The 13,266-nt window shown below is 55.8% G+C and overlaps 1 protein-coding gene across 1 annotated transcript in view; it reads left to right on the forward strand.

Annotated features, from left to right (window-relative positions):
• Positions 1-1,919: 1,919 nt before the first annotated feature.
• NTRK1 (neurotrophic tyrosine kinase, receptor, type 1) overlaps positions 1,920-13,266 on the forward strand; it is a 28,515-nt gene continuing 17,168 nt past the window's right edge. The window contains exons 1-7 of the mRNA XM_015416490.1: positions 1,920-1,942; positions 3,685-3,759; positions 5,554-5,625; positions 9,773-9,841; positions 11,120-11,274; positions 11,486-11,634; positions 12,132-12,255. Of these exons, the coding sequence (XP_015271976.1) occupies positions 1,920-1,942; positions 3,685-3,759; positions 5,554-5,625; positions 9,773-9,841; positions 11,120-11,274; positions 11,486-11,634; positions 12,132-12,255 (667 nt within the window). The remainder of the gene's footprint in view (positions 1,943-3,684; positions 3,760-5,553; positions 5,626-9,772; positions 9,842-11,119; positions 11,275-11,485; positions 11,635-12,131; positions 12,256-13,266) is intronic.

A 13,266-nucleotide genomic window follows, 5' to 3' on the forward strand; every position in this document is an offset into this window, starting at 1 on the left:
TCGGCTTGCTCAGGCGAGACTCGGGACCCGGCGGAAGCATCTTTATCTCCGGCGCTCGGTGGTGGTGCGCTCCTCCAGACGCGCGACTTCGCCTGCTTCCGGCCCAGCTCTGTCCTTTCCGGCTCCGCTGGGCTGGTGCTCGGCGCCTGCGCACGCCCCCTCGACCTTCACAGCAGCCGTCGGTGTGTTCCTCCTTCGCCACCAGGGATCGCTCTGCTGCACAGCTCCCGATCGCGCCCGCCTGCCGCCGCCATGCCGCCGCCGGCTGGCGCTGCCGCCGTCCTGGACCAACCACACAGGGTGCCCCCCATCCTTCTAAGGGTGGGTACCCATTTACCTACTTGCAATTAAGTTGCTTTCGAGACCGCTGGGTTGGCGGGAGCTGGGGTGAAGGTCGAGAGCTCACCTCGACCACGGTGGTACTCGAACAGCCATAGTGGCTGTTCGGTGATGTTACAATGCAGGCACTTAACTGCCTGCACCACCGCCCCCTGTTGGACAGTCACATGCACCTTGTCCGGGCCGTCAGGGGGTAAGTTACATACCGTTTGTTAGTGATGGTTCGAAATGGTGTGGAGTTCCGAAGAATCGAGCTGTGCAGTTGTCTTCTGCTATTGTCCCTTGGAGTGGCAAACTCTCACCAGGTGTCCAGCCTTGTTGCAGGTCCTGCAGATGGCGTCTCGGAATCGGCAAGTCCGGTGCTCATGAGCGTCACCGCAGCTGGCGCAGGCCGAGGAGGGTTGTGCTGCCTTGGCGGAGGATGACCCTTTGCTGTTTTGAGAGTGCTGGGATGGCTGGCGGTTGACCTGGTGGATCTCCTCATCGCTGGAGACGACGGAAACCGCCGTAGCTTGTACACGGTGAACCGCCTTGGCGCGGCGGTCAGAGTGCGACTTCTCATAGGCCCCTGCTTCCCGTATCGCCTTCTCTAGATTGAGGTCATCCCGACCAACGAGTTTTCGCCACAACTTGGGCTCCCTGAGACCCACCAAGAATTGGCTTAAGAGGGCCTCCACCAGGTCCGAGAAGGCACAACGTGTTGCTGCCCGGCGTAGCCCAGCCAGGAAGTCAGAGGCCGACTCGTCTGGTCCCTGGTCTCTTGCAAAGAAGTCCATCCGTTCTACGAACTTAGTGGGTTTCGGGGCCAAGTGGTTTGTAAACGCCTTTACCAGAACGTCATAGGTCACAGCCGCGTCTTTTGTCTGTTGAGGCGCCATCAGGTCCTTCAGCAACAGGTGAGCCTCGATGCCGCAGTACCATAGAAGATGGGCCTTCTTCTTTCTGGGGCCTGTGATGTCGTTTATCTTGAAATGGTTTTCAAGCGTTTCCAGCCACATCTCCCATTGTGCAGGGCAGGAGATGTCGAACTCGGGAAAACTCTCATTACCAGCGGCCATCTTAGCTACACGTGGAGGAGGAGGCAGTTGCTCGGGTGCAGTGGAGGAGGTGACCGATGAAGAGGTGGAGGTAGAAGCAGTGCTGCACTCGGAGTCAGCAATGCCTGGAGTGGTGCAGTGCACGGTGCCTGGGGAAGCGGAACACAAGGCTCGGCATCGGCGTCCGGTACCCTCGGTGCTGGAGCGCGATGATGCGGTGCTTGTCCTGTGGTCGTTGTTCATGTGGGGAAGATCTCAGAATCCCACCTTCATTGCCACTGGAAAGTCCTTAGACATACTCGTGATTTTAGCTCTAAAACTTTTATTAGGAAAGAACAAGACAACTTTACCTGGCATGCAGGCCAGTTTATATCCCCTAAAAACCCCACACCCAAAACACACCCCACACAAGTAACTGGCTATTACAGTGGCCGAGAGTTCCATAGGCTCTCGGCCGGGAGCCAAGCCCTCTGATTGGAACGGGCTAGGATCCGCTAAACCCATTGTTCCTAGTAGCGAAGCTCGGAGGTTTAGCTTGACCACATGGAGCCTTTGTGTGCCACACGGTCAGCGATGGATACACTGTCCATCTGTTTCTCCAAGGTGACACCCATTTTAAGATTGCAGCAGTTATATTCTGCTCAGTATGTGAACTGCTCCGCTCAGGGGAGGGGGAGGGGGATTAAGGGAACATTGGCTGAGGGACGCACACACACACGTGCACATGCACACTCACAGACTGTGACAGGAGAAAAATGGACCTTCGTTTTCTTGAAGTGAGAGAGGACTTGGCTATGGTGACCCATGCAAAGGTCACTTCCAGGCTTGATTACTGTAACTCACTTTATGCGGGCTTGCCCTTGAGACTGATCCAGAAACTCCAAGTAGTGCAGAATGTGGAGATGCACCTGCTGACGGCATTGTCTGTGCAGGCACGCATTCAGCTGGTGTTGTGCCGCTTACACTGGTTACCAATTGAGTACCGGATCTGTTTCAAGGTGTTGGTATTAACCTTCAAAGCCTTGCGCAGCCTGGAACCTACATATCTGAAGGACTGCCTCTTCCCATATGTCCCCCGAAGACCGTTGTGCTCACAGTATTTGTTGGAAATGTATGTGTTTACAAGGTCTGATTCAGTCATTATAGGGTTAACTTGTATTCCTAGTTTGCTATTGTTTAGACTGACCTGGAAGGGATACCTGGCACTAAGCCAATGGGGGATTTGCCCGGGAAAAGTAACTTCTATTTTGATGCAGATTGGTCATTTGTTCCAGGTGACTTCCTTTCTAGGGGTCAAGAAGAAGGAGGAAATCTCCATTACGTGTGTGCTTGTCTTCAGTATAGGAAGCTTAGAAATGTAGCTCTTAGTGTTTTGTTAATTTGTAGCAATCCCGTGTACCTTTTCCCTTAGAATAAAGTATTTTTAAAAAGCAAAGAAATCTCTTCTTTCCAATAGAGCAAGATCCATCAAATATTCTGAGTATTAAACAATTTTTGACTATTTACAACAGTATTAACATCTGCTGGTCACCCCCGGCCTGAGGGACGTCCGCTTAGCTTCGACCAGGGCCAGGGCCTTTTCTGGTGGAATCAGATTCTGGTGGAATCAGCTCCCACTGGAGATCAGGGCCCTGCTGGACCTCTTATCGTTCCTCAGGGTCTGCAGAACGGAGCTCTTCCGCCAGGCCCCCTTTGGTGGAGGTGGTGGGCGTCCATCGCAGTGGGCCTCCCTGCCCTCCGTCTGCCTCCCAATCTGCTGAAAGGGCCCACAGATTCCACCTGCAGCTCTAACAGATATGAAACGCTTGCTACCTCTGTGAATTTTTATTGTTAGTGTTTTACCTGTTTTTAATGTAAATTTATTGCAATGAGTCTTGGCTTCTGTGATCCACCCTGAGCCCACTTTGGGGAGGGCGGAATAAAAATCTCAAAAATAAACAAATAAATAAAGTCCACGACCAGAAAGCAAAAATCCCAACCATCCAACCACACATCCCGATAGCAGGAGCAGGTCATCACAAAAGAAACGTTTGGAGCGTGTGGGCTTGAGAGCCTTTGCCACAGCCGTGGTGTCAGAGTCTGCTCCTCCTTTCTCGTCTGTTTGGATGGGTGGCTTCCATCGTGGCCCCACAGGAGGCTGGGCTGGGGAGGAGCTTCCCCAGTCTTCTCTCAGTCCCGGGAGGGGTGAAGTCCTCAGTGCGTGGCTCTGGTGGGCATGGCAGAGGGGAGGGGCTCGGGGGACACTTGCTTGGTAAACATTTGAAAAGCAAAGGGTGGCTCTGGCTTGATGGGCTCCTCTCCTTGACAGAGTCATTGAAAACCAGATAAGCCTGACCAACCTGACACTGGAGGACATAAAGAACCCTCGAGAGCTGAAGAACCTGTGAGTACTTAGGCCGGTTCTCCCACGGGGAAGGTGGTGGGGGGGGGAAGGGGCCTAATCCCCACCCTGACTCCTGCCAGATAAGCGCGACACACACACCCCTCCTGCAAAGGGATACGGCTTTCCCATGATCCCACAGCCCACCTTCTCTCCCTTCGGCTGCAGGGGAAAGAGGGCCGAGTGGGACGGAGCGGTGCTCTTCTGACCGCCGAGTAGTCCGCTGTGGCCCAGGAGCCCTCAGCCCAGGAGGCTCTCCTCACAGGCAGGAGGCTTGGCCACATAATGCCCTGGGTCCTTCCCATCCACACGCAAGAAGGAAGGTGGGCAGGATGTTCTTGGGTCAGGGCAGGACGGAAAGATGAGCGGGTGGTGAACCATCGTCTTGGCCGTTATCAGGGCAAGAGGCTCTTCCACCGTTGCCCTTTAAGAGGAGTCCAGAGAGCTGGAAGCAGCTTAACTGCGGAGAAGCACAGAGTTCCCTCCCTGTCCTCGAGGGAGTGGCAGCTGTCCTCTAAGAGCTCCTGGAGGGCCCCACTGGCACTGGGGGCAGCCTCGCCCCCCAGACTGCGCCTCCTCTGCTGCCGTGCCAGGACTTTGGCGTACCCTCCCCCACAAAGGGGCACCCAATCTATGTCTTTGTTATCCCACCGTTCTTCAAAAAAAAACCTCTGAAATCTCCTGTCTCTTCATCTCCGCCAACTGGACGGTTTTATTTAAGGTGCTGCTGCTGCTGCTGCTGCTGCCTCCAGGGATCTTGCCCTTACTGTTGGCATTTGGAATTTGTGCACGTTACGTGTCCAGTACTGCTGACGCAGGTCCTGTTGGTCACGGGAAAAGAGAGCCAGATAAATGCTTTAAATAAACGGGAGACGACCCACCTGCCCCTTCAGGCAGGGGCCCTGTCTCCAGCTGGCATCCACCTGCAACCCGCTTGCTGCCATGTGCCCATTTGACCTGGAGTCACCCTCATTCGTAGCCACTCTTCCTTGCAGAAGAGCAAGAGAGGGTGCCAGAGCCAGCCTGCTGGGCACGGGCCTTGTCTGTCCTGCTTTCCTTTCTTCAGACCTGATTTGGGGCTCTTTTCCTCATTCAAATTGCAATCGCCACATAAGCTGACCACACGAGGACAGTCCCAAGGCACGCCTGAGGCATCTAAGGGCCCTGTCCCTTGCAGGACTCATGCCACGGTCCTTCTTTCGGACATCCAAGAACAGGTTAGGGGATACAGTCGGGTGTGTGTGAGAAGAGCCAGTGAAGGACCCCCACCCCGCAATCGTGACTCTCACACTCTCACAATCGTGACTCTCACACGGACACGGACACTCCCCGCTTGCGGGGAGGGCAGGGTATAAATGTAATAAAATAAAATAAAAATAAATAAAATCCTCGCTGCCTCTTTTTCTCTTGCCAAAGTAGCTTTGGGACCTCCCTGGTGCTTCCTCACTAGTTCCAACCTGCATTCCCAGGACCTTACCTCTCAAGCTGCCGTTGACACTCAGGTGTTTTGAAGGGGGGGGCGGGTTCAGGTGCCCTATGAAGGGTTGCACGGACCCCCTGTTGTGTCTACTGGGGTTAGAGCTCAGTGCGGAAAACGGACCTGCCTGGAGTGAAGACCGGCCATCAGGCAGAAGCGGCTTCTTTCGGCCTGGAGTGGTGGTGGCACGAGGGGGGGGGGCAGGGCCTCCAAAGAAGCACCGTCTGCAGACTTTGCCCAGCAGTGCTCCATCCTTGGGTTGACTGACTGGGCAGTTCTATGGCAGGAGCTGAGTTTGCTTGTCTGTTTGTTTCTTGCAGGACCATTTCTAAGACTCAGTTGCAGTTCATTGCGGCCGATGCATTCCAAACCAGCCGAAACCTGATCTACCTGTGAGTAACAACAAGCGCCTCAAGCAGCTCCCAGTCTTTGCACTTGGAATGGGGAGGAAGTCGGGCAAGAGGAAGAAAGGCCCGACAACCCTTGGTGACATCCCGCCCACCCCCCCCAGGCCTCAGGCCTCTGTCTGAGACATGGGAGGGATTAATCAATGAAAGCAAGCTGTTCTGAAGAGGAGAGGGCTGAACAGGGCGACACGCACCGCAGGACAGGTCAAGGGTGTGGCCCGCTTTGCCTGGCCTCCTCCCCTTACTTTCTCTCGCTGCCTTTGCCTGGCAAGTGAGCTGCCCCAGACCTGGGGCCTGCAGGCTGCATGGTTTGGCCATCCATATTCCCTACAGCGGCTCAGAGCAGGGACTGATTGGCGGCAGCAGCTGTGCCTTGCAGGGAAATTGATGCAGGCAGCAGTATCCCCACCCCCCATCCCCGGTGGCAAGAGTACTCCAGAGACGCACCTCCTCCTCCTCCTCCTGCTGAGGCAGACTCAGCATGGGTTCTGTAAGGGTTGTCTCACAAACCTGTTAATGTTCTTTGAGGGGGTGAACAAACATGTGGACAAGGGGGATCCAATAGATATTGTTTACCTTGACTTCCAGAAAGCTTTTGATAAAGTTCCTCATCAAAGGTTCCTAAGTAAGCTCAAAAATCATGGATCAAACACTGGCTAATTAATAGAAAACAGAGAGTGAGTATAAATGGGCAGTTCTCTCAGTGGAGGGGGGTAAGCAGTGGGGTACCGCAGGGATCAGTACTTGGTCCACTGCTTTTTAACTTGTTCATTAATGATTTGGAGTTGGGAGTAAGCAGTGAAGTGGCTAAATTTGTGGATGATACCAAGTTGTTCAGGGTGGTGAAAACCAGTGAGGATTGTGAGGCACTCCAAAGGGATCTGTCAAGGATGGGCGAGTGGGCGTCAACATGGCAAATGGGGTTCAATGTGGCCAAGTGCAAGGTGATGCACATTGGAGCCAAAAATCCTAAATATAAATACACGTTGATGGGGTCTGAACTGGCAGAGACTGATCAAGAGAGAGATCTTGGAGTTGTAGTAGATAACTCACTGAAAATGTCGAGACAGTGTGTGACTGCAATAAAGAAGGCCAATGCTATGCTGGGGATTATTAGGAAGGGTATTGAAAACAGATCAGCCAATATCATAATGCCCCTATATAAATCAATGGTGCGACCTCATCTGGAATACTGTGTGCAGATCTGGTCACCACACCTTAAAAAGGATATTATAGCTTTGGAAAAAGTGCAGAAAAGGGCAACTCGAATGATAAAAGGGTTGGAACACTTTCCCTATGAGGAAAGGTTAAAGCGCTTAGGGCTCTTTAGCTTGGAGAAACGACGACTGAGGGGTGACATGATTGAGGTTTATAAGATTATGCATGGGAAAGAGCAGGTAGAGAAAGAGGTACTTTTCTCCCTTTCTCACAATACAAGAACTCGTGGGCACTCCATGAAACTGCAGAGCGGTCGGGTTAGAACGGATTAAAGGAAGTACTTCTTCACCCAAAGAGTGGTTAACACTTGGAATTCACTGCCACAGGAAGTGGCGGCGGCTACAAGCATGGACGGCTTCAAAAGGGAATTAGATAAGCATATGGAGCAGAGGTCCATCTGTGGCTATTAGCCACAAGGTATAGATAGGGACTCTGGGGCAAGTGATGCTCTGTCATCTTGGTGCTTGGAGGGGGGTCAACAGTGGGAGGGCTTCTAATGTCCTGGCCCCACTGGTGGACCTCCTGATGGCACTGGTATTTCTGGCCACTGTGTGATACAGAGTGTTGGGCTGGATGGGCCTTTGGCCTGATCCAACATTGGCATCTCTTATGTTCTTATGTTCTTATGCTGTTGCCGCCACCGAGCCAGGGGGCTGTGAGCCGGGGAGGCTCACCCTCCGAGGCCTGCGCCGCCCTCTGGATGGAAAGCCCATCTTCCTTGTCCTGCCCCACACTCAGGCAAGGCAGCCAGCCAGACGCCCCCAATCACACCTCCCACCCCACCCCAGGCTCTTTGGCCATACAGGCAGGGAGGGACCCAGGAGGACTCCAGGTCGTGCTCTTGGGGGGGGGGGGCAGAGAAGGGCCTGGAGAGCATTCTTTGTGTCCCCCATCACGGGCTGCATCCACAGAGCCACCTGGGCCCTCGGTAGCCACCGCAAAGCCTGGCTCCACTCGATGCCCAGTTGCCGAGGGGCTGGAGCAGGCGGGCTCCTCAGTCCTGCAGTCCAGCCTCCCCCTTGCTGTGTGGCCATGTGAGTGGTGGGGGGGAGCAGGCCCGTTGAGGACTCACCCCACCCCACCCCCCCACACATGCAGGTGTACTTCAATCCACCTGCGGGGGGACCCTGCTAACCCTTGCCAGGGCTCTGTGAGCCACCATGGGCCTGATTTGCACTGATGCAGCAGCCTGGCAACCCGGAAGATCCTCCTTGGCTGAAGGCCTCGTGCCTGATCTCAAGCCAGCCCTGCTCTTCTGACTCGCTAAGCATGCCCCAGGATCCTTTGCACCACTGCAGAAGGCCACAGGAGGGCGCGTGCTGGCATCTCTGCTGCCGGGCACCAGCGGAAGCTCCAGCACCGCAGACATTCGGTTGCATTCAGGCAGGACTGAGCTCAGGCTACAAAGAACGCTGGGGGGGAGGGGGAGGAGGAGGGGAAGCCCCCTGCCATCATCCCAGTGGGCAAGGGGGCAGGCAGAGGCTTGGGTGGGGCATTTCGGGCCCCTCCCCCTCACTTCCTGTCAAGGCCCCATAACTTCCATCCCGCCCAGCGCCCCCCCCAACTCTCTGGGCCGCCCGGATGACTCTTTGCAGCCGCCACCCCTTCCTCAAGTGCGGCTTGCTTCCCTGCTTGCAAGCAGCCCTGCTAGCTCCAGTTTGGTGTCGTGGTGAATGCGCGGACTCTAATCTGGGAGAGCCGGGTTTGATTCCCCACTCCTCCACTTGCACTGGCTGGATGACCTTGGGCAAGCCCTAGTTCTGATAAGAGCTGTCCTTGAAAAAGAGCCATTTCTCTCAGAGTTCTCTCAGCCCCACCCACCTCCCAGGAGGTGTCTGTTGTGGGGAGGGGAAGGGAAAGGAGTTTGTAAGCCACTCTGAGACACCTTTGGGTAGTGAAGGGTGGGGTATAAATCCAATCTCTTCCTCTTCTTCTTCTAATCTGGGAGAACCGGGTTTGATTCCCCACTCCTCCACTTGCATCTGCTGATTGACCTTGGGTCAGTCACAAGCTCTGGCACAGCTGTTCCTGAGAGAGCAGTTTCTGTCTAGAGCTCTCTCAGCCCCACCCACCTCACAGGGCGCCTGTGGTGGGGAGGGGAAGGGAAAGGAGTTTGTGAGCCGCTCTGAGACTCCTTTGGGTAGTGAAGGGCCATGGGGTGTAAATGCAATCTCTTCCTCTTCGTCTTCTAATCTGGGAGAACTGGGTTTGATTCCCCACTCCTCCACTTGCATCTGCTGATTGACCTTGGGTCAGTCACAAGCTCTGGCACAGCTGTTCCTGAGAGAGCAGTTTCTGTCCAGAGCTCTCTCAGCCCCACTCACCTCACAGGGTGTCTGTTGTGGGGAGGGGAAGGGAAAGGAGTTTGTAAACCGCTCTGAGACTCCAAGTGAAGGGCGGGGGATAAACCCAATCTCATCATCATCATCATCATCTCCATCCTGTGGGTCCTGAGCTGGCAGCGTCCAGAGGCTGGCGAGGCTGGGGCAGGTGCGTGGCATGACCTGGGCTGGGGTGCCTCCTCCTCCTCCTGGGTGCCCAGCTGGAGCCAGAGTGCCGGCAGAGAGCCCAGCTGCATGGCGGCACTTGGCCTCCGGGGCTCAGTCGCCCATCTCCTCGCCTTGCGGAGCCTGGCGCACTGTGCCCCCCCCCCCAGCCACCACACAGGAGGCCTCCGCGGTGAGCATGAGTTATTTTAATTTTACATTTATTTTTTAATTTTGTGACATCAGTGCCCCCCCAACTTAATTAAAGGCCCCCTGCCTGGTGCGCAGGGGGCAGAAGTCGGGGAGGAGGCAGCCCTCAGCCAGCCGGCGTCTCCCGCTCCACTTCTGGATCAGGCTCAGTGGGCCAGACTGACTCTGGCGCCTCCTCCACGTGTGCCCCCTTCTTTTCTCTCCCCCCCCCCGCACAGGAACCTGGCCTCCAACCGGCTGCAGCACCTGCCCTGGACCATCTTCCGCCCCCTCCGTCTCCAGGAGCTGTAAGTGGCAGCGGGGGGGGGGGGGGGGGGGGGGGGGCTTTTTGCTCCAGGGTGAAACCAGGAGTGTGGGGGGGAGGTAGGCGGCGCATGGGAGAGCAGCTAAGTCCACAGGGTCAGGGGAAGCGGGCGGGGAGGAGGCCCTCATCCACTCCCTCCGACTGCTGGTTTAGATGGGCCTTCATATCTAACTGAGAGCCGGTGTAGCGTCGTGGTTAGGAGACTCCTCCTCCACATGCAGTGGCTGGTGTGACCTTGGTCAGTCACATGTTCTCTCAGGAGCAATTCTCTCTGAGCTCTTTCAGCCCCACTGGCCTCACAGCGGAGAGGAAGAGAAGGAGATTCTTTTGGGTAGTGAAGGGCGGGGTAAAAATCCTATCTCTTCTCCTCCTCCTCCTCTGCCCTCCACGCAGCCCAGGCCGGGCAGGAGGTGGGGAGGGGGGTCACGGAAGCAGCGCTCCTTCTCCCCATGCAAGCGGGGCAGTTTACCGTGATAAGCACCAGAAGGAGGGAAGGGCCCAGACGGGGCTTCCCCCGGTGAACAACGGTCAGTCACACACCCCGGAGCCTGTGCGCTGGCCCCGGAGCCTGTCCTCGGAGCACAGGCACCTTCTGCAAGCCCCCGCCCCCCCGGCCCAGGAGGGCCTGGTGCAGGCAGACATCCAACGAACTCAGCCTGCCGCAGGAGCAGAAGGGACCGCAAGCCTCTGCAGGCTGAGTCTGGAGCAAGGCCCGTGGTGGTCGGTGCCCAGCCAGGGGGGCAACCAGCCTCAACCCTGCCGGGCTGCCCCACACATGCAGAGGGGAGAGGGAGGGTCTGATGGGACACCCCCCCCAGGCCAACTTGCCTCCCCAGGCCCCTGCAACAACAACCCCCCGTCAGCCCAAGAGGAGCGAAATTGGGGCAGGAGGTGCGCGTGAATGTCATTGCCCTCCCCAGCGCCTCTGGCTTTCCCCAGGAGACTGGCTCGTAGAGGCAAGCCCCCAGCCCCCGCCATTTCAGATGGGGCGCGCTGGCCAGTCTCCTCTTCTGTGTGGCCCTTGCAGATGACGCAGGCCAGAAGAGCAGGCGCCCGGCAGCTGCACTCTCCGAGGGCGCCAAGGGACTCCCCAAAGATCTCTTCTACATGATAATTATTCCCCCTGTTCGAACCGGGTCCCCTAAGATTGACAGCTTCCCTTCCTGGTGGCCGGTGGGGGGGCTCCCAAAGAGCTAGGGAGGCCTCCCTCCCCTGGAGCCGGCCTGATGCCCCCACCCCCCTCGATGTTTCCTGCCTTCAGGGTCCTGGTGGGGAACCCGCTCCAGTGCGGCTGCGGGCTGCGGTGGCTGCAGGTGTGGCAGGCGACCCGGCAGGCAGAGCTGGGCAACCAGTCCCTGACTTGTGTGGAAGGCGAGGCGGAAACCCCCTTGGCCAGCATGGTCCTCGAGGGCTGCGGTGAGTTGGGGAGGCGGGAGGGTTAGGGTGTCTGTGGCCGCGCCCTCCCCTTCCAGGGCCTTCCGCCTGCCCTCCCCCCGGTCTCCCCTTCTGGGGGCCTGAGCCTCCCTCCCCCCCCCACTGGGGACAGTGCCCAAGGCCCCAGCCATGGGTCCGGTTGCCACGGTGTGGCCGGCCTAAGAGAAGGTTTCCTTTCCCTCTCCCTGGTCAGACGTCCCCAGGGTCTGGATCGACTACAGCAACGCCTCCCTGCGCGAGGGCGAGAGCATCACCCTGACGTGCCACTTCGCCGGGCAGCCGAGGCCGGAGGTGGAGTGGCAAGTGCCGGAAGTTGGGACCGCCCCGCCCCTCGTCTCTCAGGCAAGCACTGGCTGGGCCACCGTGGCAAGGAGGGGGGCGGGGAGGTGTGTTCGAGGGGGAGAAATGGGGACGCGCTCGGAGCCTTTGAGAGCCTTTGGTTGTCAGCGGTTCTTGCTTTGAAGCTGGACACAGGAAGGAAGGCGCAGCTGAGCCGCAGTTTGGTGTAGTGGTTAAGTGTGCGGACTCTAATCTGGGAGAACCAGGTTTGATTCCCCACTCCTCCACTTGCACCTGGCTGGATGACCTTGGGTCAGTCACAAGCTCTGGCACAGCTGTCCTTGAAAAAGAGCAGTTTGTGTCAGAGTTCTCTCAGCCTCACCCACCTCACAGGGTGTCTGTTGTGAGGAGGGGAAGGGAAAGGAGTTTGTAAGCCCCTCTGAGACTCCAAGTGAAGGGCGGGGTATAAATCCAATCTCTTCTTCTTCTTCTTTCCGTCGGTGAGCACTCGGTCTGCCAGCCGCTCACACTCACTGGGGTGCCCTCTGCCCATACAGAAGTCAGACTCAGAGCTGGTGCTGTGGATCCAGAATGCCTCTTCTGGTTTCAACCTCAGGAACATCACGTGCCAAGCAGAGAACGAAGCAGGATTTGGCCAGGACGCGGTGCAACTGGATGTGAGGTGTAAGAGAAGCTCTTGGCCTTCAACGGAACCCCTTCGGGCTCCTTCGTGGTTCTCTGCTCCCCAGGGAATGGGAGGAAAGGGACAGGCTCTGGGTCAGGCCCTGCCGATGCTACCAACGGGGAGGGGGGCAGAGTTCATACTTGGCATTCTGTTTACAGACCTGGGGGAGATACATTTATCTTGTCTGTCTCAGGGACTCAGCATCTTCTTGCCAGTGCCCTTTTGTTGGGATTCTTTTTGAGTAAGTCAGCAGAGTATTAAGAGACTGAGTCCATGGTGTGTATTAAAACATAAAAGTTTACTATAAACCTAACATGGGAAAAAGGTACACAGGAAAATAACAAAGAGCTAATATGGCTACATCCTTACAGCTACAGGTAAAACGGGAAGAGAATGGCGTCTCCTTCTCAGTCAGAACAAAGAACGGGAGGAGAAGCCATAAAATGGTAATATACCTTGACACTTTAGTCCCAATCAAATCCCTAGATCAGGGAGAAAATTCCTGGGCTTGCTACATCTAAAGAAACATTGGTTACATGAGAAACATGTGCCTTAACAAACATCATTAACCCTGTAAATACTGAAGTGTTTTTAACTTGTAATACCCAACACCCCTTCTCAAGTTATAACATGAAAGTCATGCAAATTCAAACATTCATGAAGAGTCTCAAAACGTTGCTTGTCAAGTGGCTTGGTCAGGATGTCGACAATCATCTGATCAGTAGGACAGTATTGGAGTTCAATCAGTCCTTGGTCTTGCAGCTCTTTCACGTAGTGACATTTGAGTGCGATGTTATTGTTTTTAGATTTGGTGCCTTCACCTTTGCAGATGGCGATACAAGCTTGATTGTCCTCAAAAAGTATTATTGGCTTTGGTTCATCTATGCCGAAGTCTTTCAGTAGATGAATAATCCAGTAAAGTTCATAGCTGGCACTTTGTGCTGAAACGCATTCAGCTTCTGCGGTAGAGATAGCTACGACAGATTGCTTTTGACTAGTCCATTCAATCA

Source organism: Gekko japonicus, unplaced genomic scaffold (assembly GCF_001447785.1).
Source record: "Gekko japonicus isolate JY-2015 unplaced genomic scaffold, Gekko_japonicus_V1.1 scaffold2456, whole genome shotgun sequence".
NCBI lineage: Eukaryota > Metazoa > Chordata > Lepidosauria > Squamata > Gekkonidae > Gekko > Gekko japonicus.